Source organism: Salmo salar, chromosome ssa12 (genome assembly GCF_905237065.1).
Source record: "Salmo salar chromosome ssa12, Ssal_v3.1, whole genome shotgun sequence".
Taxonomy (NCBI): Eukaryota; Metazoa; Chordata; class Actinopteri; order Salmoniformes; family Salmonidae; genus Salmo; species Salmo salar.
In genome coordinates this window covers 69,787,438-69,814,599 of record NC_059453.1, presented here as the reverse complement: position 1 = coordinate 69,814,599, position 27,162 = coordinate 69,787,438, and the positions used below count along the sequence as shown (strand labels likewise).

Genomic DNA, 27,162 nt, shown 5'->3' with positions numbered 1-27,162 from the left:
TGTGAGGGATACCAGACACGATAATATAGAGAGAGAGATTCCACCCTCTTGCCTCTCTCTCACTCCTCCCTCTTCCACCCCCTCAGTATCACACAGGCTTGAAACGATCAAGCTGTGCATTTCACCCTCACCAATGGAGAATACACACACCCACACACACACACACAGAATACAAGCTCTCCTACGCCCAACAATAAGAAATGACAGTTTTTAATTGAAAAAGCAGAGGTCGATGTAACCCATGGATGGAGAGCGAGACAGAAAGAGAGAGAGAACCTCAGGGGCCTGTTTGGTCAGTAAGGGCCTCAGAGGCCACAGCAGACTCTTCCATTAGCTGAACGATCTGAGCCCAGGGAGGTGTGCATTAAGCAGCAATTTGTCCAAATTGCTCACAACATTGATCTGGCAAGTTAGTTTCTTATTTGTGTGTCAGTTAATGCTCTTTATTTAGCATTGTATTGATATGGGATTGAGTTCCAAGTCCCAGTACTGAAATGTGACTCTGTGAGGATAGGCTACACTAATAGGATAGGCTAGCTCCAAGCAGTTGATCTCCAAGCAGTTTATCTCCAAGCAGTTGATCTCCAAGCAGTTTATCTCCAAGCAGTTGATCTCCAAGCAGTTTATCTCCAAGCAGTTTATCTCCAAGCAGTTGATCTCCAAGCAGTTGATCTCCAAGCAGTTGATCTCCAAGCAGTTGATCGCTCCTGGTGTGGTTGAGATGAACAGATCTGCAGTGACTCCTGGTGTGGTTGAGATGAACAGATCTGCAGTGACTCCTGGTGTGGTTGAGATGAACAGATCTGCAGTGACTCCTGGTGTGGTTGAGATGAACAGATCTCCAGTGACTCCTGGTGTGGTTGAGATGAACAGATCTCCAGTGACTCCTGGTGTGGTTGAGATGAACAGATCTGCAGTGACTCCTGGTGTGGTTGAGATGAACAGATCTGCAGTGACTCCTGGTGTGGTTGAGATGAACAGATCTGCAGTGACTCCTGGTGTGGTTGAGATGAACAGATCTGCAGTGACTCCTGGTGTGGTTGAGATGAACAGATCTCCAGTGACTCCTGGTGTGGTTGAGATGAACAGATCTGCAGTGACTCCTGGTGTGGTTGAGATGAACAGATCTCCAGTGACTCCTGGTGTGGTTGAGATGAACAGATCTGCAGTGACTCCTGGTGTGGTTGAGATGAACAGATCTGCAGTGACTCCTGGTGTGGTTGAGATGAACAGATCTGCAGTGACTCCTGGTGTGGTTGAGATGAACAGATCTCCAGTGACTTGCTGAGAAAAAAGACAAACATATTTCCAAGGCCCCAATTAGCCCACTTTTACTGCCCCTAGATAAGCTATTCTGTCCTCTCTCCCCCCTCTCCCCTCTCCCCTCTCCCCTCTCCCTTCTCCCTCCCTCCCTCCCTCTTCTGAAGTCTGCTATAAGCAAAACGCTCCTCATCACTGAGTGTGCTTGGACACCACAGACAAAAGAGGAGCAGGGGGGACGGAGTGGCAGAGGGAGGGAGAGAGGAAGAAAGAGAGAGGGGGATGCAGAGGGGGAGGGAGGGAGAAGGAGAGAGAGAGAGAGAAAAGGGAGGCGGAGAGAGAGGGAGGTAAAGAGAGAGAGGGCAGCTCATGCAACAAAAGACAAGTCTTCCTCTTAAATCTTCTTTCTCTCTGTACCTTCTGCCTTTCTGCCCTGTTAAAGATGTGTTTTCTAGTGGAGCTCAGCTGCTGGTTTCCCCACTCAACCCGCGTGCGTGTGTCTGTCTGTGTATTTACTTTGTGGTGCAGTTGTTTGTGTGTGTGTTTAGGTGCGGTTGTTGTAATTGCCTGTGGAGCAAAGTGTTCTTCTAAACATACAGTATCTGAGTGAAGCAGTGGTTCAGGAGCCTTCTATTCTTAATGAGGTCAGCATCCACTCCCATATTCCCATCTGGCTGCCGTGTTTACACATGTAACACTAACCACAAACAACAAGCATGCATCATGTTGTCTTTTCTCTTCTCTTTGTTTTGTCTAATCTGTCTATTTTACTCCCCCCCCAACCCCAACTCTTCCCACTCTGTGTGTTGACCAAGACTAAGTTAGACTAACAGGTGGGGGACATCTTGATGGTGTGTGCTGTCTGGTCGCTCCCATATACGTCTGCCTACACACACACGCACACGTGCGCACACACACACACGCACACACAAATGAGTCAGTGTGGCTGGAGATCAGATTCTCTAATAGGAGAAGAATGTGGTGTCATGTGGCGGACTGTGCTGTGTGTCCAAGGCCCATTTTCCACTGCAGCCAGGCACACATTCGTACTGTTTCCTGCCCCAGGGTCTTCCTCTGTCTTCCTCCCCTCTCCTCTCCCTCTCCCACTGGCTAAAAGGGATCCCCTCTCTTTCATTCTACCGATTTTTTTAAATAATTTCCCCCCTTTCTCTTCCTCTCGTTCTTCCTCACTTTCTTCCATTCTTCTCTGTCTCCATCTTTCCTCCCATTTTCTCTTTCCCCTATAACTTCATGCCTTGTTGATGCTGTCTCAGGTCGTCATCTCTCTGAAGGCCATGCACTGTCTGTAGATCTTCAGTATGTAGGGCCAGTGGCAGGGCCGGAGTGGACTGGGTTTAGTCTGGTCTAGTCTGGGTCTACTCTTCATTAGTACACGCTGAATAGTCGTGGTTTTCCAGTAAAGCAGAGCTGTCTTGACGGGAACACACACATCCAGTACTGTCTGAGTCACAATGGAGATTCAGACATTGTTAGAGACGGTTATTACTGAGGAAATGGAGGTGGATTAGGAGGAGAAGTGTCACTCTGGCTGGTAGGGAGGGGAACACACAAACACACGGAGCACAGTTTTAACCCAGCCTCAGCCAGACTTCCAGTTAATGGAACTCTTAACTAGGAGAGGATCAACTTTAAACAAACCAAGACAGAACTTTAAAAATCACATTCAAATACTTTAACCTTCAAATCTGCCCTTGCCAAAGCGCGAGACTGCTTTTTTCTTCCTCTGTTAAATGTTTGAATGTTTGATAGTTTCAGGTCTATAGCAGAACCCGCGCGGGAATTAATGTCATTCATATGCCCCGCGGAAATTACTTTTCAAATGCATATCATCTAAAACATGCAAATGAGGCTGACTTTATGCTCCCTGTTTAATATGAATTATCATTTTGTGAATACCTATTATTACTGCATTTCTCCAATTATATTGTTCTTTTTTTCCCACTTCTGCATACGGACAGGAGCGTGCGCGTGGTTTGTGGTGGTATTTCTGTGTGATACGGACAGGAGCGTGCGCGTGGTTTGTGGTGGTATTTCTGTGTGATACGGACAGGAGCGTGCGCGTGGTTTGTGGTGGTATTTCTGTGTGATACGGACAGGAGCGTGCGCGTGGTTTGTGGTGGTATTTCTGTGTGATACGGACAGGAGCGTGCGCGTGGTTTGTGGTGGTATTTCTGTGTGATACGGACAGGAGCGTGCGCGTGGTTTGTGGTGGTATTTCTGTGTGATACGGACAGGAGCGTGCGCGTGGTTTGTGGTGGTATTTCTGTGTGATACGGACAGGAGCGTGCGCGTGGTTTGTGGTGGTATTTCTGTGTGATACGGACAGGAGCGTGCGCGTGGTTTGTGGTGGTATTTCTGTGTGATACGGACAGGAGCGTGCGCGTGGTTTGTGGTGGTATTTCTGTGTGATACGGACAGGAGCGTGCGCGTGGTTTGTGGTGGTATTTCTGTGTGATACGGACAGGAGCGTGCGCGTGGTTTGTGGTGGTATTTCTGTGTGATACGGACAGGAGCGTGCGCGTGGTTTGTGGTGGTATTTCTGTGTGATACGGACAGGAGCGTGCGCGTGGTTTGTGGTGGTATTTCTGTGTGATACGGACAGGAGCGTGCGCGTGGTTTGTGGTGGTATTTCTGTGTGATACGGACAGGAGCGTGCGCGTGGTTTGTGGTGGTATTTCTGTGTGATACGGACAGGAGCGTGCGCGTGGTTTGTGGTGGTATTTCTGTGTGATACGTGTATTTTAATGAGGAGTAATAAGGATGGTAACGACCTACTCCTCTTCCTCTCTCTCACGTCGCGGTATGGGAAATGATTGGGGTGAAGAGGATGGGTGTCAGGCTCTGATTTAGAAACTAAATACACCAAAGTTTCACGGATGGGGCGCAATTGTATCGTCCAAAACCATTTTCTTTAAGTACAAATGAAAATATGACATGCAATACAAGTTGTTCTTGGTGAATTCTGAATTAGCAAAGTGAAATATGAATGTGTTTTAAAAGTGAACAGTGCATGTTTATCTTTCAGCCCTTGCTGCTTTTGATGGAGGCGTCAGCAGGGAAGTGAATGCCCTTGTCTGAGACCAAGTGTTTCTTTTCTTTTTTCCTTTTTCAAACGAATTACTCTTTTCATTTATTTATATTGCACCATAAATTATTCTATTAATATTAGTATGTTCCAAATGAGTAATAATTCTCTTGGTGTGAGCGCTACTCCTGTTCATTAGCATGTCACTTTAACAAAGATTTTTCTTTCTCTTCTAAATTATAAAAGAGACATTTTTTAATGCAATGAGAACTGCCTTAGAAAGTATGAATATTTTAGTTTTGCTCCAAAAGACAAAACATGGAGAAAAGAGAGAAAGAATCGCAGGAAACGAACAATTACCAGATGAACAATATAGACCATCAGTACAAACTGAGTCTGGTCGACCTGCTTTTACCCTTTGAGGTGTAAAAAATCAGAGCAATAATAAACATAGTGTGTGTGTGTGTGTGTGTGTGTGTGTGTGTGTGTGTGTGTGTGTGTGTGCGTGTGGATATCATCTTGTCCTAGCACTTTTTGGATGTGGTGTGTGAATAAATTAATGCAGTGATGCCTTGGACGAAGTTCAAAAGTACTAAAATTCAATTAATTTGAAAGTGGACATGCTATCGTTTCCCCGCATGTCTCCTTTAAAGTCTACCCTGTTTTTATTACGGACTTATTCAATTACATTTGATTAAACCCTCTCTGATCCAATCTATTAATTAACTGGGAAATGCAAAGTGGCTGACTTGAAAGCAGATGTATAAAATTATATCATGTCCATTTTTTTCCTTTTTTTTTTTTTACATCCTCATTTTTTAATTCCGTTTCAGCACTTTATAAAGACATTTTGCTGCCCGTTTCCAGGTGAAATTAAATCGGTGTATTTGTTTTATCTACCTAGTAACCGTTTTGATTGTGTAAATAAAAATCTGTTTTTGCCTCAGGCATTTGACAAGCACAATTACAGTAATTCATATAGCTAAATACACAATAAAAAATAGCAAAACGCCCAGAATTGCACATAGTATTCCTACAAAAATAATTAAAGGTTGATTCATCTGTGTAATTGAGTTTACAAGGTTGTCATAGTGGAATGTATAGGATATCCAGGTCAATATTTGCAGAGGGATGTAGTACTTTCAGTAGCAAGGATCTGATGACTCCACAAGGCAAAGAGAAGGCTAACTCAGTGTTTCACACAAGTGATCCATTCATACAGAAGACCTTGTATTGGACTGGAGGAAAGATCATATCACACTGCTTGTTCCACATGGAGATATATGTTGAATATATGGAAGGCTGTGACAACATTTAGAACAGCACATGTATTTCCTGACAGACCAATGTGTGTGTTGGTTACTTAGACAACAAGCAGAGACAGACGTTATACCCTGAAACAGTGGAGGAATTCAGTTTGGTGTAGAAGCCTCCTGTTGTATAACTTAATGTGGAGAGAGCTTTCTTCAGAGATAAACAAAATGAAACACACTTTGACAAGAGTGACATGCACGCACGCACACACACACACACACACACACACACACACACACACACACACACACACACACACACACACACACACACACACACACACACACACACACACACACACACACACACACGCAAACACAGACATACAACGACCGTGGCAGAGACCCACTCTCTAACGCTGGATGAATTACTACCACCCATCTGAATCTTTTGATTCATGTGACATCTGTCACTCTCCGGATGCTGTGATACACACACACACACACACACACACACACACACACACACACACACACACACACACACACACACACACACACACACACACACACACACACACACACACACACACACACACACACACACACGTCAGGATCTTTCCCTGTCTCTGTGCTGTGTCAGGACGACAGAAGCAGAGAGCAGGGCGGATGTTTGGGCAGTGTTGGCCGCTCTAGGCATGAGGAAGACTCACGTACAACTATCACTCATCCCTTTCTTTATCTCTTTCTTTCTGACTTTTTCTTCCTTTATTACTTTCTTGCATCCCTCTCTTCTTCATCACTGCTCATTTTCACGGTGTAATAACTATCATTTTGTTTTGACACCACAGAGGTCTGGATAAGCGCTTTGATTGAGTACCATAGGGCCCTCCGTTTAACCTCGTTTTCACCATCACACCATCCTCCCCCGTCTCAGACCACCCGTCATCCCCTTCTCTTTCCCTTCTTCCCCCTCCCTGCCCACCCTCTCACCCCTATAGTCATTCCCCTTAGCTCACCCCTCTCCCTCTCTCTCTCTCTCCATCTGAAGGTCATTGTAATAAAGGTATCTCGTAGGACCTAGCTGCTAATTGCTTAGCGGTGCGCTAGCTGGTTTCTGATGGTAACAAAGAAACCATCTCTATTCTCTTTCTCTCCCATTCTCTCTCTCCACCCCTCTAACCTCTGTTCTCTTTCTCTCCCATTCTCTCTCTCCACCCCTCTAACCTCTGTTCTCTTTCTCTCCCATTCTCTCTCTCCACCCCTCTAACCTCTGTTTTCTTTCTCTCCCATTCTCTCTCTCCACCCCTCTAACCTCTGTTTTCTTTCTCTCCCATTCTCTCTCTCCACCCCTCTAACCTCTGTTCTCTTTCTCTCCCATTCTCTCTTTCTCTCTACCTCTTTTTCTCTCTCCACCTCCTCTAACCTCTGTTCCACCATGTTAAATACAATCAGGGTATTAGCACTGTGGACTGTCATACGCTGCCCTTACCACCTAACACTGGAGAGAGAGGGAGGGAGAGAGGGAGGGGGAGAGAAGGGGGAGACAGAGGGGATTATTCATCCTCATGATCACAGGATGATGTTTAACTGGCCGATATCTTGACCCTTATTCCTCACACACACACACACACACACACACACACACACACACACACACACACACACACACACACACACACACACACACACACACACACACACACACCCTCATAATCATAACCCTCAATTCTTCCGAGTGCAGGACTCGTGATTTTGCCTCAGATAAATGAGGTGTGTGAGAGGCCTGCTCCTTCTCCAAATATTTGTCTGAGTGTGTATGTGCATGCACCATGTCTGTCTGTCTGTCTGTCTGTCTGTCTGTCTGTCTGTCTGTCTGTCTGTCTGTCTGTCTGTCTGTCTGTCTGTCTGTCTGTCTGTCTGTCTGTCTGTCTGTCTGTCTGTCTGTCTGTCTGTCTGAGTGTGTATGTGCATGCATCATGTGTGTGTGACTATGTATATATGGAGATCTCTACTTTTAGACAGCAGTCTACGGGGCAGGCTGGTAAATCACTTACTGCACTCTAAAAAGAGGGGTCGGCGTGGAGGCAGGAGTGTATGTTTGCCCCGGTCACTCACACACACACAGAGCGATCTCATCGGTGTGGAATGTGCTGTGTGTTTACCTATGGCTCCTAAACCCACCTGACAGAGAGTTCTAATCTTTATGGGCTCGGCAAACAGGGACTTTGTCTTCACAGAACCACAGACTCTCACACACACACACACACACACACACACACACACACACACACACACACACACACACACACACACACACACACACACACACACACACACACACACACACACACACACACACACAGACATGCCCAGACAGCCTCAGCACCAAATGTCCAGACTATAGGTTGTGGCTCAGTGTGTTTTTTTAATATTGCCTTTTTATTATTGTCTCCTTCGGTTCAAGACGCTCCTCCTCTAGCTGGCCCCCTTTCCCTCTCCCTCCTTCTCTACCTCTCCTCTTCCTCTGTCTCTCTCCTCTCTCTGTCAGGTTGATCCCTGGCCATGATCATTGAATTGTTCTTTATCTACAGTAGATGAATCTTGGGAGAGGAGGAAATGGGAGAGGATGGGAGAGGAGGAGATGGGAGAGGAGGAGATGGGAGAGGAGGAGATGGGAGGTGATGGGAGAGGAGGAGATGGGAGAGGAGAGGATGGGAGAGGAGAGGATGGGAGAGGAGGAGATGGGAGAGGAGGAGATGGGAGAAGAGGGGATGGGAGAGGAGGAGATGGGAGAGGAGGGGATGGGATGGGATGGGAGGGGAGGGGGGGAGAGGATGAGATGGGAGAGGAGGGGATGGGATGGTAGGGGATGGGAGAGGATGGGAGAGGAGGAGATGGGAGTGGATGGGAGAGGAGGAGATGGGAGAAGAGGGGATGGGAGAGGAGGGGATGGGAGAGGAGTGGATGGGAGAGGATGGGAGAGGAGGAGATGGGAGAGGATGGGAGAGGAGGAGATGGGAGAAGAGGGGATGGGAGAGGAGGGGATGGGAGAGGAGGAGATGGGAGGGGATGGGAGAGGAGGGGATGGGAGAGGAGAGGAGAGGATGAGATGGGAGTGGAGGGGATGGGAGTGGAGGGGATGGGAGAGGAGGGGATGGGAGAAGAGGGGATGGGATGGGAGGGGATGGGAGTGGAGAGGAGGAGATGGGAGAGGAGGGTATGGGAGAGGAGGAGAGGGGAGAGGAGGGGATGGGAGAGGAGGAGATGGGATGGGAGAGGAGGAGAGGGGAGAGGAGGAGATGGGATGGGAGAGGAGGAGATGGGAGCGGAGGGGATGGGATGGGAGAGGAGGAGAGGGGAGAGGAGGGGATGGGATGGGAGAGGAGGAGAGAGGAGGGGATGGGATAGGAGAGGAGGGGATGGGAGAGGAGGAGAGGGGAGAGGAGGGGATGGGATGGGAGAGGTGGGGATGGGATGGGAGGGGATGGGATGGGAGAGGAGGAGAGGGAAGAGGAGGGGATGGGAGAGGAGGAGATAGGAGAGGAGGAGATAGGAGAGGAGGGGATTGGAGAGGAGGAGATGGGAGAGGAGGGTATGGGAGAGGAGAGGAGGGGATGGGATGGGAGAGGAGGAGAGGGGAGAGGAGGGGATGGGATGGGAGAGGAGGGGATGGGATGGGAGAGGATGAGAGGGGAGAGGAGGGGATGGGATGGGAGAGGAGGGGATGAGATGGGAGGGGATGGGATGGGAGAGGAGGGGATGGGATGGGAGAGGAGGAGAGGAGAGGGGATGGGAGAGGAGGAGAGGGGATGGGAGAGGAGGAGAGGAGGAGAGGGGATGGGGATGGGGAGACACACACAGGGGAACTGTTATTAGATTGGAGCTCACACACACTACTCCAGTGGTTGGCAACAAGCAACAAAACTGGCCCCTAGGGGATTTTTTTGGGGCCCCCCAAAGTTTGTACAAAAAAAACTTTTGGGCCATAGAAGACTGTAAAATAACCAGGAAGCCCAAAAAGCAAATCGGCAAAAAATAATAATAATTTGGAAATCTGATTAGAAGTATTCCCACAAATAAAAAAAATTGATTTGATTGTGTCTCAATGTAATGAAGGTATGAAATTATTGTTATTTTCAAATCCAATCTCTTTTTTTGGCTTAGTTGTGGTCAATTTGCAGTTTACAAATGATTATAATTATGTTCCGACCTCGACCCTCCAGAAATATCCCTGCTCTACTCCAACTGTTGGATTGGCATTATGGGCTGTGAGCTGTGTGTAGTTCCAAGAAGTAGTTAAGCCTGTATGTTAGACTAGATCAGCTGGGTAGGCACTGGGAAGGGGCCAGGTCTGTCTGTCTCTCTCTAGGCCTGAGGCCCTTTGAAGCCGCCCAGCCAGCCTGAATATTCTTGGCCCGTAGCTCTCTGCTTACTCCTGTCTGTCTGGGGGCTAATGCAGCTCACCTGCTAGCACTGGATACAGGCCAGCCAGAGCTAGCATTAGCTTAGCCGTGCACCAAAGGCTAACTTGCTAGTGTTGGAGAAGGGGCCAGGCATATAGCCACAAGCTAAAGGTAACTAGCAACCACTCAACTGGGCTGAACGAAAGGATATCCACTCTGTAGCAGAGGAGGAAAGAAAATAGAGAAAGATAGAGGGGGAGAGAGAGAGAGATGTCTGAATAAAGAGAGAGAGGGAGTGAGGGGAGAGAGAGATGTCTGAATAAAGAGAGAGGGAGTGAGGGGAGAGAGAGATGTCTGAATAAAGAGAGAGAGGGAGTGAGGGGAGAGAGAGATGTCTGAATAAAGAGAGAGAGGGAGTGAGGGGAGAGAGAGATGTCTGAATAAAGAGAGAGAGGGAGTGAGGGGAGAGAGAGAGCGAGAGGGAGTGAGGGGGAGTGAGAGAGAGATGTCTGAAAAAAGAGGGAGTGAGGGGGGAGTGAGAGAGAGAGGGAGTGAGGGGGAGAGAGAGATGTCTGAATAAAGAGAGAGGGAGTGAGGGGTAGTGAGGGGGAGAGAGAGATGTCTGAATAAAGAGAGGGGGAGTGAGGGGGAGTGAGGGGGAGTGAGAGATGTCTGAATAAAGAGAGAGGGAGTGAGGGGGGAGTGAGGGGGGAGAGAGAGAGAGGGAGTGAGGGGGAGAGAGAGATGTCTGAATAAAGAGAGTGGGAGTGAGGGGGAGTGAGGGGGAGAGAGAGAGGGAGTGAGGGGGAGAGAGAGAGAGAGATGTCTGAATAAGAGAGAGGGAGTGAGGGGGAGTGAGGGGGAGAGAGAGAGAGATGTCTGAATAAGAGAGAGGAGTGAGGGGGAATGAGGGGGAGAGAGAGATAATGAGGGAGTGAGGGGAGAGAGAGAGAGAGAGATGTCTGAATAAGAGAGAGGGAGTGAGGGGAGAGAGAGAGAGATGTCTGAATAAGAGAGAGGGAGTGAGGGGGAGTGAGGGGAGAGAGAGAGAGATGTCTGAATAAGAGAGAGGGAGTGAGGGGGAGTGAGGGGAGAGAGATGTCTGAATAAGAGAGAGGGAGTGAGGGGGAGTGAGGGGAGAGAGAGAGAGATGTCTGAATAAGAGAGAGGGAGTGAGGGGGAGTGAGGGGAGAGAGAGAGAGATGTCTGAATAAGAGAGAGGGAGTGAGGGGGAGTGAGGGGAGAGAGAGAGAGATGTCTGAATAAGAGAGAGGGAGTGAGGGGGAGTGAGGGGAGAGAGAGAGAGATGTCTGAATAAGAGAGAGGGAGTGAGGGGGAGTGAGGGGAGAGAGATGTCTGAATAAGAGAGAGGGAGTGAGGGGGAGTGAGGGGAGAGAGAGAGAGATGTCTGAATAAGAGAGAGGGAGTGAGGGGGACTGAGGGGAGAGAGAGAGATGTCTGAATAAGAGAGAGGGAGTGAGGGGGAGTGAGGGGAGAGAGATGTCTGAATAAGAGAGAGGGAGTGAGGGGGAGTGAGGGGAGAGAGATGTCTGAATAAGAGAGAGGGAGTGAGGGGGAGTGAGGGGGAGTGAGGGGGAGTGAGAGGGAGTGAGGGGGAGTGAGGGGGAGTGAGAGGGAGTGAGGGGGAGTGAGGGGGAGTGTATTGGTGTTTGGGGATTCCTGCTTTCCTCTAACCTGTTTTATTAAAACATCTTCTGTCTGCAGCTCAGAAAATACACACACATCTTCCTTCTATTCCTCCTCCTTTCTTTAGTCCCGTTGACAGAGGAGAGGAGGAAAGAGGACAGGTAGTTGACTGTGCTGACACACACAGACACACAAACACACACAGACACACAAACACACACAGACACACAAACACACACAGACACACCCAAATGTAATGCCAAGTGCAGCAGTGTGCCATGGCTACAGAGAGAGCCAGTGTGTCCCTGCCTGCGTCTATGTGTGTGTCTCTCCAGAGCGGACCCCCCTCCTATAAAAGAGGAATGGTTGAGTCCTCAAGCTAAGCTGTCTTCTAGCGAGGATCTTTCCTGTCAGGACATTCCAGCCTGTCCTAATGGGGAGCAGGAGGAGGTGAGGGAGGATGAGCAGGCTGAGAGGGGCGAGAGGGAAGGGTTGAGGCCTTTGATGGTACTGGTGCAGGCAGGCAGGCTACAGGGGAAGTTCAGGGTGGAGAGGGAAATACAGGGTTACATCTGGACAGAGACATTAGGCCATATGGACACACTATTCTCCCTCTCTCTTTATGACAAACACATATACACATACACACACGTACTATGTGCACACACACACAAAGCATAAAGGCACCTGCCCTCTGGCCTACGGCCTAGCTCACACAAACACACCCTGTCCTTCCTCTAGTGACTCAAACAAACAAACAGAGCCAGCATTCATTTATCTACACACACATATACACACACACACACCCAGACCACACACACACACTCTCTCTCTCACAAACACTCCCAGCTCAAAAACCCAGTGTTTACAACAGAGAGTAGAGAAAACTGCATTCAAAAAGACAAGTGTTTGTTTATTTTAGATACGCATTTCTTGAATGCACTCAGTTTAAGAAAAGATACAGGGAGCCCGACAACACTGTAGACTGGAGAGCAGAGCAGAGCAGCCTTCATGTTCACAGTAGACTGGAGAGCAGAGCAGAGCAGCCTTCATGTTCACAGTAGACTGGAGAGCAGAGCAGCCTTCATGTTCACAGTAGACTGGAGAGCAGAGCAGCCTTCATGTTCACAGTAGACTGGAGAGCAGAGCAGAGCAGCCTTCATGTTCACAGTAGACTGGAGAGCAGAGCAGCCTTCATGTTCACAGTAGACTGGAGAGCAGAGCAGAGCAGCCTTCATGTTCACAGTAGACTGGAGAGCAGAGCAGCCTTCATGTTCACAGTAGACTGGAGAGCAGAGCAGCCTTCATGTTCACAGTAGACTGGAGAGCAGAGCAGAGCAGCCTTCATGTTCACAGTATACTGGAGAGCAGAGCAGAGCAGCCTTCATGTTCACAGTAGACTGGAGAGCAGAGCAGCCTTCATGTTCACAGTAGACTGGAGAGCAGAGCAGAGCAGCCTTCATGTTCACAGTAGACTGGAGAGCAGAGCAGAGCAGCCTTCATGTTCACAGTAGACTGGAGAGCAGAGCAGAGCAGCCTTCATGTTCACAGTAGACTGGAGAGCAGAGCAGCCTTCATGTTCACAGTAGACTGGAGAGCAGAGCAGAGCAGCCTTCATGTTCACAGTAGACTGGAGAGCAGAGCAGAGCAGCCTTCATGTTCACAGTAGACTGGAGAGCAGAGCAGCCTTCATGTTCACAGTAGACTGGAGAGCAGAGCAGCCTTCATGTTCACAGTAGACTGGAGAGCAGAGCAGCCTTCATGTTCACAGTAGACTGGAGAGCAGAGCAGAGCAGTCTTCATGTTCACAGTAGACTGGAGAGCAGAGCAGCCTTCATGTTCACAGTAGACTGGAGAGCAGAGCAGAGCAGCCTTCATGTTCACAGTAGACTGGAGAGCAGAGCAGCCTTCATGTTCACAGTAGACTGGAGAGCAGAGCAGAGCAGCTTTCATGTTCACAGTAGATTGGAGAGCAGAGCAGAGCAGCCTTCATGTTCACAGTAGACTGGAGAGCAGAGCAGCCTTCATGTTCACAGTAGACTGGAGAGCAGAGCAGAGCAGCCTTCATGTTCACAGTAGACTGGAGAGCATTGCAGAGCAGCCTTCATGTTCACAGTAGACTGGAGAGCAGAGCAGCCTTCATGTTCACAGTAGACTGGAGAGCAGAGCAGAGCAGCCTTCATGTTCACAGTAGACTGGAGAGCAGAGCAGCCTTCATGTTCACAGTAGACTGGAGAGCAGAGCAGCCTTCATGTTCACAGTAGACTGGACAGCATAGCAGAGCAGCCTTCATGTTCACAGAAGACTGGAGAGCAGAGCAGAGCAGCCTTCATGTTCACAGTAGACTGGAGAGCAGAGCAGCCTTCATGTTCACAGTAGACTGGAGAGCAGAGCAGAGCAGCCTTCATGTTCACAGTAGACTGGAGAGCATAGCAGAGCAGCCTTCATGTTCACAGTAGACTGGAGAGCAGAGCAGCCTTCATGTTCACAGTAGACTGGAGAGCAGAGCAGCCTTCATGTTCACAGTAGACTGGAGAGCAGAGCAGAGCAGCCTTCATGTTCACAGTAGACTGGAGAGCAGAGCAGCCTTCATGTTCACAGTAGACTGGAGAGCAGAGCAGAGCAGTCTTCATGTTCACAGTAGGTTCTCAGCATGTGGTTTTCCTAGCTGCCCCTGGAGAGGAGTGTTTGGGTGACTGGGTTATCTAAATCCTGTGGGGTTTTATTTAGCAGGGTTAGAGATGTTCTAGTGGAGATCAGACTGCACAAAGAGCTCTGTTTCTGTGGCCTGGAGGAGAGATAAAGGGAGAGAGAGAGAGAGAGATAGATAGATAGATAGATAGATAGATAGATAGATAGATAGATAGATAGATAGATAGAAGATAGATAGATAGATAGATAGATAGATAGATAGATAGATAGATAGATAGATAGATAGATAGATAGATAGATAGATAGATAGATAGAGAGGGATAAAGGGAGAGCGATAGATAGAGAGGGAAATCAGAAAGAGAGAGGGCATAGGCATAAAAAACTACAGAGCCGGTGTGGCAATAGACAGAGAGAGTTAGCAAGAGGGAGTGACAGACAGAGAGAGATGTGGAGATGCATTGGCACTTACCCTATTCCTCCCCCCCCCCCCTCCCCACCTCCTCCTCCTCCCTTCCTAGTTCCCTGTATTAATAAGCAGTGTTCCTGGGAGCTGATGCAAGGCGGGGAAACAGTCATTCAGGGAGCAGTATAAATATTCCCACATGAGGCTTAACATGATAAAGACTTAATAACCCAGTAAGCTGCTGTAAACACACACACACACACACACACACACACACACACACACACACACACACACACACACACACACATCTTGAGCATGCACACACACATACACGACACACGCGGCACAAATATACTTGCACACACATACGGGGAGGGGGAGGAGTTAACTGCAGGTGTGCAGGAGTTCAGCCAATCAGTGCTGTGCCACAGAGAGGGGTCATTACACTGCTGAACATGTTGAAAGAGGACAAGGGATGAGAGAGAAGAAGACAAAGAAAAAGGAAAAGTGAAGGAAAGATTAAAGGAGAATTTTTTTTAAACCAAACTGACATTGGGTTAGAATTTGGAGCCGAGGTAAGCAGGGGGATTACATTGTGTACCATCACAGAGTTTATTGTTGTAATATGTTGTTATAGTATATTGGAACAGCATATTGGTGTCATACATATGCTTTTAGTTGTCAGTACTGTTGTATTACTTTAAGCTGTGATGTTGTCAGTACTGTTGTATTACTTTAAGCTGTGATGTTGTCAGTACTGTTGTATTACTTTAAGCTGTGATGTTGTCAGTACTGTTGTATTACTTTAAGCTGTGATGTTGTCAGTACTGTTGTATTACTTTAAGCTGTGATGTTGTCAGTACTGTTGTATTACTTTAAGCTGTGATGTTGTCAGTACTGTTGTATTACTTTAAGTTGTGATGTTGTCAGTAGTTGACTGAAGACTACATTCCTGCTCTGGAGCTGCAAATCATAAACAGTTTGTCAACAACATGTCTGTCTCCTGAGAGAATGTGTCTGACAGTGTGTGTGTGTGTGTGTGTGTGTGTGTGTGTGTGTGTGTGTGTGTGTGTGTGTGTGTGTGTGTGTGTGTGTGTGTGTGTGTGTGTGTGTGTGTGTGTGTGTGTGTGTGTGTGTGTGAGTATGTGTGTGTGAGAAAGTTATTATTATGAAGAGAAAGTTCTGGAAGTGTACTGGCCTGTCTCCAGTGCTCCCAGGCAGCTAGCCAGTGATCCTTGTATTGTGAGCTGTAGGACAGGGAAGAGATGGCATTACTGAGGGATTGGGCTGGGAGACAGACCGGAACAGACTGGATCTACACCACAAACCCGTAGGGAAGAAGGTGGGAGGGGAAGTGAGAGGGAGGGGGATCTTGGAGTTGGGAGAAGGGAGTGATCGGTGTGAGCTTTGGGAATCAGAAAGACTCAATCCCCCCAAAGTCTTTAGAGTGAGTAGAGAAGAGGAGGGGGGTGTTTTCGCCCTGTGCTACTCTCCTCTACTCCTCTCTCCTTCTGGGTAGGTTGGTCTGGCCTTGAGAAGCTGGCTGCCCAGTCTGTTGGTGTGTGTCACTTTAGATGAGGGTAATGGTGCAAACTGGACTCAGGGGTAGACGTAACATAGTAAATTAAATCCAGGACACACCAATACCTTTCATATGCTATTTCTTAGTTTGTGGATGTCCGTCATCCATTTTGTATGATATGCTACGGATTACAATTAGTATGATATGTTACGGATTACAATTAGTATGATATGTAACGAATTACAATTAGTATGATATGTTACGGATTACAATTAGTATGATATGTAACGAATTACAATTAGTATGATATGTTACGGATTACAATTAGTATGATATGTTACGGATTACAATTAGTATGATATGTTACGGATTACAATTAGTATGATATGTTACGGATTACAATTAGTATGATATGTTACGGATTACAATTAGTATGATATGTTACGAATTTGCAAAACGGATGATATATTACGAATTACAATTTGTTGTGGCTAACATTAGCTAGGTAGCTTAGGGTTAGGGGTTAAGGTTAGTGTTAAGGTTGGGGTTAGGAGTTAGGGTTAAGGTTAGGGAATGGGTTAGCTAACATGCTAAGTTGTTGCAAATTAGCGAAAAAGTAGTAAGTAGTTGCAAAGATGGTAAAATGCAAAAGTTATCAGTGATGAGATTTGAACATGCAACCTTTGGGTTGCCAAACATTCGCATTATACGCCCACCCATCCATCCACACCAACCAACATACTTTCCTGGATTTACCGTTACTATGCTGCATTTAGTCTATGATACCAGGCTGGATAGTGGGAGGGGGAGGGATCAGCATACAGGGTTATCAGTGCTAGTGGGTGGGGGGTGTTGAGGTAAGTATTAACATCCCACACCTCCTCCGTGCGTTGTGCCTACACAAGGCCTTCCAGCAGGGTTTTACCCAGGAGCCTTTGCAGAAGCTACCTGTAGTAACAGGACGTACTGTATGATCCACCCAGCTTAATTAATTACACATGCCAGAGAGAATCTCTCTCTCTCTCTCTCTCTCTCTCTCTCTCTCTCTCTCTCTCTCTCTCTCTCTCTCTCTCTCTCTCTCTCTCTCTGTCCCTCTCTCTCCCCCTCGGTCTCTCTCTCTCCCTCTTCCTCTCTCTCTCTCTCTCTCCCTCTCTCCCCCCCCCTCTCTCTCTCTCTCTCTCTCTCTCTCTCTCTCTCTCTCTCTCTCTCTCTCTCACTCTCTCTCTCTCTCTCTCTCTCGCTCTCTCTCTCTCACTCTCTCTCTCTCACTCTCTCTCTCTCTCTCTCTCTCTCTCTCTCACTCTCTCTCTCTCACTCTCTCTCTCTCTCTCTCTCTCTCTCTCTCTCTTTCTGTCCTGCAGCTGAGGGGCATGTTCTGTCCCATCCCCTCTCTCTTCTTCTCCATCCCAATTAAAATGCAGAGGAACACTTTATTCCCCCTCTATCCCAAACATTATTTATCTCTCTGATCTGTACACCTCCTCCCTTCTCTCTCCCTCCTTCTTCCTCCATCCATCCATCCATCCATCCCTCCCTCTCTCCATCCCTCGGGGTAGTGGAATGCCTCTTCCTGCTCTCTCTCAGGTCAGGGGTTCAGCTGCAGGGGGTTTGGTTTGTGTTTGTGTTTCTAACTCGTCAGGGCAGGCCTCTGCACGGGAAGCTTTTCTGCTCTGCCAGATACACTTAAAGGGGTGTGTGTGTGCGCTGCGTCTTCTGTCTCACAGCTCTAATGAAAGACTCTAGTCTAGGATAGATTTATGCCCGTGTCTCTCCCTTTGACCTCCTATTACTGCAGCTATATACACCCATTACAGGATATGACATTACAGCACCGAAGTATACCACACCGCACTGCTCTGTGTGTTTGTTTGTGTGTGTGTGTTTGTGTGTGTTTGTGTGTGTGTGTTTGTGTGTTTGAGCATGGATGCTTGTGTAACTGTTTAAAAGTGACAGGTCCCCCCGCCAACCCTTGTTCACCTTCAAGCTCTTTCTGCAAACTCTCTATCTCTTCCACTCCTGGAGGTACGCTGTAGAGAGAGGGGCAGTGATAGCTAGTAGAGGGTGATTCATGGTTAGAGAAGTGTATGAGGCGTCTGCTGTGGGATGAAGTCAATGAGCTGTACAGTCTGGAGGAAACTCAATCTGTGCCTAAAGACCCTTAAAGACCTCCTAATGCACTCAGCACAGTATAGGAGCAGCTACTACACCTGTTCTGTTAGGGAGGGAGGGAGACTGCTGGCCACACATGACTGTCTTCACACAGACAGAGAAAGAGGGACACAATGGGGCTCACACAGATCTGACTGTAGGGCCACGGGGGAGGGGATGGGGGTGAGGAAGACGGGTATGGATGGGTGAAGAGAGAGCCAAGGTAAGGGGGGAGGAGAGTGGAGGAGATGGGTGGAGAGGGCGAGGGAGGAGTGAAGGAAGAGGGCAGGCTGAGGTTTAGGCGTTTACTACCTGTAAATGTCAGGTAGTGTGGAAGCCACTGGCTAGCAATATTTGGATGTACAACTGTGTGTGTGTACGTGCGTGCGTGTGTGTGTGTGTGGCTGTATGGAGGGGAGATGCTTCAGTGTGATTTGCTGTTGTCAGCTGTTGTTGTGGTGAACCAATACAGCTTGTCTTTCACACCACGTACTGTATTCATAACTAAGGAACACACCCACACACACCCTTTGGGCTTTTGTTTTTCCACGAGCATCTGGCAACATTCCATTAGCAGCGTCACTAGCATTCTCACACACTCACCTGCTGTCGCATGGAGACGCACACACACACACACACACACACACACACACACACACACACACACACACGCACACACACACACACGTACTCAACATTTGTACCTGCTCTTGTTTGGGAGAAAAACTAAACGTTAATTCTCTCATGAAATACCTCTCCTTGTTCCACCCAAAGGCAAGGCGGGTAGAACACAGACAAACACACATTTTCTCACATAATGGGTGGAATGCCTCGATGGCAGTTTGTTCGCCCTTGCAGAAACAAACACAGAGAAAGTGTATTTGTAAAACTGGGAGCAGAAAGCATAGATTGGGTTCATCATTAATAGTTCACAGGCCCAGATCGGTTGGAGCCTGTTATGCTTTCCAAACATGTCTCTCTCTTTCTCCTTCACGTTCTCTCTTTTTCTGTCTCTCCTTTCCTCTCTCCCACGCTCATTCTTTCTCCTAACGATGGCAAATGCATCCCGCGCCTGTGTTCCAACAAACTCACAGAGCCGCATTTTGTCGTGAACACGCTTCAAACATCCTCCTCTCCAAGACAACCGTGCTCTGTACACACACACTCAGCTTCTCTGGATATTGTAGAAAGTTGGGCTTTTCTACTGATGCCTATAAGGGTTGTGTGACTCTTTCAGCCTTGTCTTTCTCCCCCCCACACACTCAGGAAGGATCAAGTGTTGCTATGACCACATGTGAATGGCAGTGTGGGTGCATACTGTACTTGTTTACTTAGTGTTATCAAGGCTGGCAGATAAGCCTGAGCTTTCACTGAAAACACACACACACACACACACACACACACACACACACACACACACACACACACACACACACACACACACACACACACACACACACTCGCCTTTACTAGGCCATAAAGCTCCCCGTGTGTGTGTGTGTGTGTGTGTGTGTGTGTGTGTGTGTGTGTGTGTGTGTGTGTGTGTGTGTGTGTGTGTGTGTGTGTGTGTGTGTGTGTGTGTGTGTGTGTGTGTGTGTGTACTTTAGTTTCCCAACCCTTTTGTTTGTTGACCCAGACTCCTCCAGCTCCAGAGCATAGCTCAAACTGCCATGGCTGCACTCGTTCACCATCACTTAATCTCTGTTTACCTTTCTCTGTCCTCTCCTCCTTCTCCTCCCTCACTCCCAGGTGCCACGTGATGATGGTGGAATCAGCCTCTGAGACCACTCGAACTACGCCCTCCAATCAGAACGGAGTCAGCAGCCTCAGCAGCCATTCGGACGGCGGGGGAGGGAGAGAAGGCGGGTCCAACGGGGACACCAATGGGGAGATCAGCCCAGTGGACCTACTGCACCTCCAGCAGCAACAGGTGTGTGTGTGTGTATCTTTGTGTGGGCACATGCTTGCGTGTGTGTGCATATGTGTGTGTGCACTTCATGCTCATTTGTTTGTGCATATGGGCTTGCAGGTGTCTGTGTGTGGTTGTGCAACATCCATATATAAACACCACATGTAAAGTGTTCGTCCCATGTTTCATGACCTGAAATAAAAAATCCCAGAAATGTTCCAAATGCACAGGAGCTTATTTCTTACAAATGTGTTTACATTCCTGTTAGTGAGCATTTGTCCTTAGACAATATTATCCATCCACCTGACAGGTGTGGCATATCGAGAAGCTGATTAAACGGCATGATCATTACACAGATACACCTTGTACTGCGGACAATAAAAGGCCACTCTAAAATATGCGGTTTTGTCACACAACACAATGTCACAGATGTGTCAAGTTTTGAGGGAGCGTGCAATTGATATACTGATTGTCTGCGACCAGCCACCTGGACAGCTGATGAAACTGTGGGTTTGCACAACCAAAGAATTTCTGTCAGAAACTGTCTTAGCGAAGCTCATCTGTGTGCTCCTCGTTCTCACCAGGGTCTTGACCTGATTGCAGTTTGGCGTCGTAACCAAATGCTCACCTTCAATGGCCACTGGCACGCTGGAGAAATGTGCTCTTCACGGATGAATGCCGGTTTCAACTGTTCCCGGGCAGATGGCAGACAGCGTGTATGGCGTCGTGTGGGCGAGTGGTTTGCCAACGTCAACATTGTGAACAGAGTGCCCCATGGTGGCGGTGGGGTTATGGTATGGGCAGGCATAAACTAGGGATTTTGCATTTTATCGATGGCAATTTGAATGCACAGGGATACCGTGACGAGATCCTGAGGCCCATAGTCGTGCCATTCATCCGCCGCCATCACCTCATGTTTCTGCATGATAATGCAAGGCCACATGTCGCAAGGATCTATACACCATTCCTGGAAGCTGAAAATATCCCAGTTCTAGCATGGCCTGCATACTCACCAGACATGTCACCCATTGACCATGTTTGGAATGCTCTGGATCGACGTGTACGACAGCGTTTTCCAGTTCCCGCCAATATCCAGAAACTTCACACAGCCATTGAGGAGGAGTGGGACAACATTCCACAGGCCCCAATCAACAGCCTGATCAACTCTATGCAAAGGAGACGTCGCGCCGCATGAGGCAAATGGTGGTCACACCAGATACTGACTGGTTTTCTGATCCACACCCCTACCTTTTTAAGGTATCTGTGGACAACAGATGCATATCTGTATTCCTAGTCATGTAAAATCCATAGATTAGGGCCCAATGAATTCATTTCAATAGACTGATTTCCTTGTAACTCAGTAAAATATTTGAAATTGTTTCATGTTGCGATTCTATTATTGTTCAGTGTAGATTGTTTAGGAACACTATGTATGTAGTTTACATTATGTAATGCAGACAAACTGTGCTATCTTCCAGTCTCACACGCAACGTGATGAGAAGACGTGCTGACATGTTAAGATGTCAATGACAAAGCACATGCATGTTATTACATTCAGATCCCTGTAAACCCTTAACCACATGAGAAACAGCATCATCTTCCCTTGTACTTCTGTGAAATGTATTCGCTTCCTTTTCCCAGTCTTATATGACTCATACATACTGGAGAAATTACTTGTGTGTGTGTGTGTGTGTGTGTGTGTGTTGTGTGTTTTTATAACAAAAAAACACTATTTTATCTTCTCATGGATCTAAAACTCCATCTGTGACGTGTGTGTTTGTGTGGAGACTTGTGTGTGTTTTATTTCACGGTTGGTGACACGTCAGCGTGATGTGGCCAGTGTTGAGCTGCTTTAGTTCCCCCCTGTGCGTCAGTGTCTCCCCTCCTCTGGCCACTGTATCAGATGGAATTTCTGTGTTTCCTGGAGTTCCTTGGCTGAAAATCCACACTTTGTTTCCCATTATCCCAGATCCCCAAATTCCTCGTCTCTGACTCTCTATACTGCCAGACTAGTGACATAACGCACGCACACACACACACACACACACACACACACACACACACACACACGCACGCACGCACGCACGCACGCACGCACGCACGCACGCACGCACGCACGCACGCACGCACGCACGCACGCACACACACACACACACACACACACACACACACACACACACACACACACACACACACACACACACACACACACACACACACACACACACACGCATATGCACATACAAAGGCCTAAAAGTACGACAGCATTATTGTACATTAGTTTGAGCTGAGGTACCTATATGAAAAGAGCAGCTCAGAAACTTTAGAGCTGGGATTATAATGAAGGTGGATTATGTTAATGAAGAGAAAATCTACTTCTCCACTCTTCCCCTTTCCCTTTCTACCCATTCACTCCTCCCTCCTTTTCTGACTGCATCCTGCCTCTGTTTCCTCTGGAACCTCCAGCCCTGGACACACACACTCACCCACGCTCCGCCCTGACCCGTAACTCACACAAGTAGCTCTTTATTCTGTGGCCCTCGTCTCTCTTCTCTGTGTTGTTGCACCTGTGTGTGTGCGTGCATCTGTGTGCGCGCGTGTGTGCACAGTGGCATTTCCTCCTTAAATGCCTTTCCAACCTCAAACATACCACCCTTTCGCTTTCCATCTTTCTCTCTCTTCCTCTCTCACGCCCTCTCTGCTTGATGGAAGAGTTCCTAGCCTGGTGTTAGTCAAGTCCCAGAATATCTATTGTATACTGTATCTCCCTCCACATGGCTTGGTACTCTCTCTCCTTCTGTCTTTCCCTCTCTTTCTCTCCATGTGTAGAGTAGGATAGTGATCTGGTTATGTGTGTTCCCCCCCCCACCACCCCCCTCCAGCCCAGATCTGAGTTCCGTGCCAGTGAGAATTGCAGAGTCCTTTGATATCACGGCTATAGTAAAATACCTACCTGTTCTCCCCCCTTTCTCTCTCACACACATTCTCTCACTTTCCATTTTTCTCCTTCCCTTTCCTTTATTCTCCTCATCCACCTGAAGTGCATAGCAGTGTAGGTGGTCAAATAACCTGCCAAGACGCACTGGACCCGAGAGGAACCATGGTGCCTCTACACACACACCGACACACACATGACACACACACACACACTGAGATACACACATACGCTCAGACACACAGTGCTCTTCACAGGGCGGTGTTGTTAGAACACAAAGCCGTTTTCCCCTGGGCCCCTTGGGAGCCTGGGAGAAATCACAGCCATCTCCAGCCGTCAAACCACTCCACCGGCCTCTCTCTCTCTTCACTCTCTTTGGTCCGAGCTGCGGGGTAAAGTGAGGGAGGAGTAGTGAGAGGAGTGGAAGTGTAAAAGTGTTGGGTGTGTGTGTGAGAAAGAGAGAGGGGGGGAGAGAGAGGCCCTACAGGTAGATAGATGTAACAGAAGGTGAGAGAGATGGACGGGTAGAGGTGGAGGGAGATTGGGGTATAGAGAAAGAGGGGGATGGAGGATGGAGGGAGGGGTGTATTGCTGAGACGTGTCAGAAAAGGGCGCCTGGGCCTCCCTGAGGAATGTGCCCTGTCTGCCTCCCCAGAAAGAACAGAATGAAAGAAAAAGATAGAGAGAGAGAGGAGAGGGGGAAAGACCAGTTCTGCTTCCCCACCCTGAGACCAGAGGGAGACACAAATCTAACTGTATCCTATACCAAGACGGAACAGAGTGAGAGAAAAGAGAGAGAGAGAGAAAAAAGAAAGAAAGAAAGAAAGAAAGAGAAAGAAAGAAAGAAAGAAAGAAAGAAAGAAAGAAAGAAAGAAAGAAAGAAAGAAAGAAAGAAAGAAAGAAAGAAAGAAAGAAAGAAAGAAAGCAATTGTGAGAGGGGGAACCAAGAGTGAAAAAAAGTGGAGCCCTCTAAGAATCCCAGCCTCTTCTTTCACAAAGCCAGGATTCCACCCAGCCTCTTCTTTCACAAAGCCAGGATTCCACACAAAGCCAGGATTCCACCCAGCCTCTTCTTTCACAAAGCCAGGATTCCACCCAGCCTCTTCTTTCACAAAGCCAGGATTCCACCCACCTCCTTCTTTCACAAAGCCAGGATTCCACCCAGCTTCTTCTTTCACAAAGCCAGGATTCCACCCAGCCTCTTCTTTCACAAAGCCAGGATTCCACCCAGCTTCTTCTTTCACAAAGCCAGGATTCCACCCAGCCTCTTCTTTCACAAAGCCAGGATTCCACCCAGCCTCTTCTTTCACAAAGCCAGGATTCCACCCAGCCTCTTCTTTCACAAAGCCAGGATTCCACCCAGCCTCTTCTTTCACAAAGCCAGGATTCCACCCAGCTTCTTCTTTCACAAAGCCAGGATTCCACCCAGCTTCTTCTTTCACAAAGCCAGGATTCCACCCAGCTTCTTCTTTCACAAAGCCAGGATTCCACCCAGCTTCTTCTTTCACAAAGCCAGGATTCCACCCAGCTTCTTCTTTCACAAAGCCAGGATTCCACCCAGCTTCTTCTTTCACAAAGCCAGGATTCCACCCAGCTCCTTCTTTCACAAAGCCAGGATTCCACCCAGCTTCTTCTTTCACAAAGCCAGGATTCCACCCAGCTTCTTCTTTCACAAAGCCAGGATTCCACCCACCTCCTTCTTTCACAAAGCCAGGATTCCACCCAGCTTCTTCTTTCACAAAGCCAGGATTCCACCCAGCTGCTTCTTTCACAAAGCCAGGATTCCACCCAGCCTCTTCTTTCACAAAGCCAGGATTCCACCCACCTCCTTCTTTCACAAAGCCAGGATTCCTCCCAGCTTCTTCTTTCACAAAGCCAGGATTCCAGCATGCTGTTTTTTTTCTCTCTCAATCTATTTAGTCTTCTTCACTTTAAATGCTCTCTTTCTCTGGCGTCTCCATCTAGTGCTCTCTGCACCGGACAGACGACCTCTCGAGAAACAGCATGACATGCTTTCTCTCTCTGAGGGGTGAGGAGGGGGAGGAAGGGGAGGAGGGTGAGGAGGTTTTATCCACAGGACTGGATGTTAAATTGTGCATAGCAGGTTACAAACATCACCAGGCAAATCCCTCCCAAACCTCAAAGCCCTCTGTGTGCGTGTGCATGTGTGTGTGTGTGTGTGTTTGTGTGTGTCTGACGAGAACCAGGTGCCTCCCTCGCTTTTCTTTCGTTTTTTCCCTCTGTCTGTGTTTTGTGAATGTAGGCTTCAAGGGGAATGGAAACAGTAGACTTTAGGACACCATCTAACTGTAACTGTAAATCACCACATTGTTGCATCACTGGCAGGATTTCCCCAAACTGTCTGAATCCCCAAACTGGCTGAATGACCATGAACTCAGCATGCATAAAGAAGCAACATTTGCTGATGTCAAACCATATATGAAAACATGATACATATTTTGAAAGCTGAGAAACAGCCCTTTCAAATGATATGACATACAATAGCACCACATCAATCGAATGTTAATCAGTCAAGAAAAAACACCAGTGAAAATGTGTATAAGGAAAGACATACACAAGTAATATAATATTATTAAATCAAAAACTTTATTGAAGGGAATACATTGTCTCATTCAAACCTGAAAACAGAGTGCAAGTTACATTGGAAATTGGAATTACAAAATATGAAAAGAATAAGGCATATAATGACAGTAACTGGCTTTTACAACTTAAATGTATTCTGTACATACTGTACAGACACTATGCCTATAGCCTAATACACACGGCCTATAGCCTAATACACAAGGTCTACAGCCTAATACACTATGCCTATAGCCTAATACACACGGCCTACAGCCTAATACACCATGCCTACAGCCTAATACACACGGCCTACAGCCTAATACACCATGCCTACAGCCTAATACACACGGGCTACAGCCTAATACACAAGGTCTACAGCCTAATACACACGGCCTACAGCCTAATACACCATGCCTACAGCCTAATACACACGGCCTACAGCCTAATACACCATGCCTACAGCCTAATACACACGGGCTACAGCCTAATACACAAGGTCTACAGCCTAATACACACGGCCTACAGCCTAATACACAAGGTCTACAGCCTAATACACTATGCCTATAGCCTAATACACACGGCCTACAGCCTAATACACCATGCCTACAGCCTAATACACACGGCCTACAGCCTAATACACAAGGTCTACAGCCTAATACACACGGCCTACAGCCTAATACACTATGCCTACAGCCTAATACACACGGCCTACAGCCTAATACACACAGCCTATAGCCTAATACATACGGCCTATAGCCTAATACACACGGCCTACAGCCTAATACACACGGCCTACAGCCTAATACACACGGCCTACAGCCTAATACACAAGGCCTACAGCCTAATACACAAGGCCTACAGCCTAATACACACGGCCTACAGCCTAATACACTATGCCTATAGCCTAATACACAAGGCCTACAGCCTAATACACTATGCCTATAGCCTAATACACAAGGTCTACAGCCTAATACATACGGCCTATAGCCTAATACACACGGCCTACAGCCTAATACACTATGCCTATAGCCTAATACACAAGGTCTACAGCCTAATACACTATGCCTATAGCCTAATACACACGGCCTACAGCCTAATACACCATGCCTACAGCCTAATACACACGGCCTACAACCTAATACACAAGGTCTACAGCCTAATACACACGGCCTACAGCCTAATACACTATGCCTACAGCCTAATACACACGGCCTACAGCCTAATACACACAGCCTATAGCCTAATACATACGGCCTATAGCCTAATACACACGGCCTACAGCCTAATACACACGGCCTACAGCCTAATACACACGGCCTACAGCCTAATACACAAGGCCTACAGCCTAATACACACGGCCTACAGCCTAATACACAAGGCCTACAGCCTAATACA

The 27,162-nt window shown here is 47.7% G+C and overlaps 1 protein-coding gene across 15 annotated transcripts in view; it reads left to right on the top strand.

Annotated features, from left to right (window-relative positions):
• The window catches only part of LOC106565700 (forkhead box protein P4), a 221,404-nt gene that overhangs the window by 43,937 nt on the left and 150,305 nt on the right, over positions 1 to 27,162 (top strand). For 13 of the 15 annotated variants that reach the window (XM_045691703.1, XM_045691701.1, XM_045691699.1 and 10 more), the window contains exon 2: positions 20,090 to 20,270. In XM_045691703.1, coding sequence (XP_045547659.1) covers positions 20,100 to 20,270 — 171 coding nt within the window. In that variant the 5' untranslated portion in view covers positions 20,090 to 20,099. Of the gene's footprint in view, positions 1 to 15,123; positions 15,246 to 20,089; positions 20,271 to 27,162 lie in introns of those variants that run through there. The other 2 variants (XM_045691702.1, XM_045691698.1) reach the window with 2 other exon arrangements.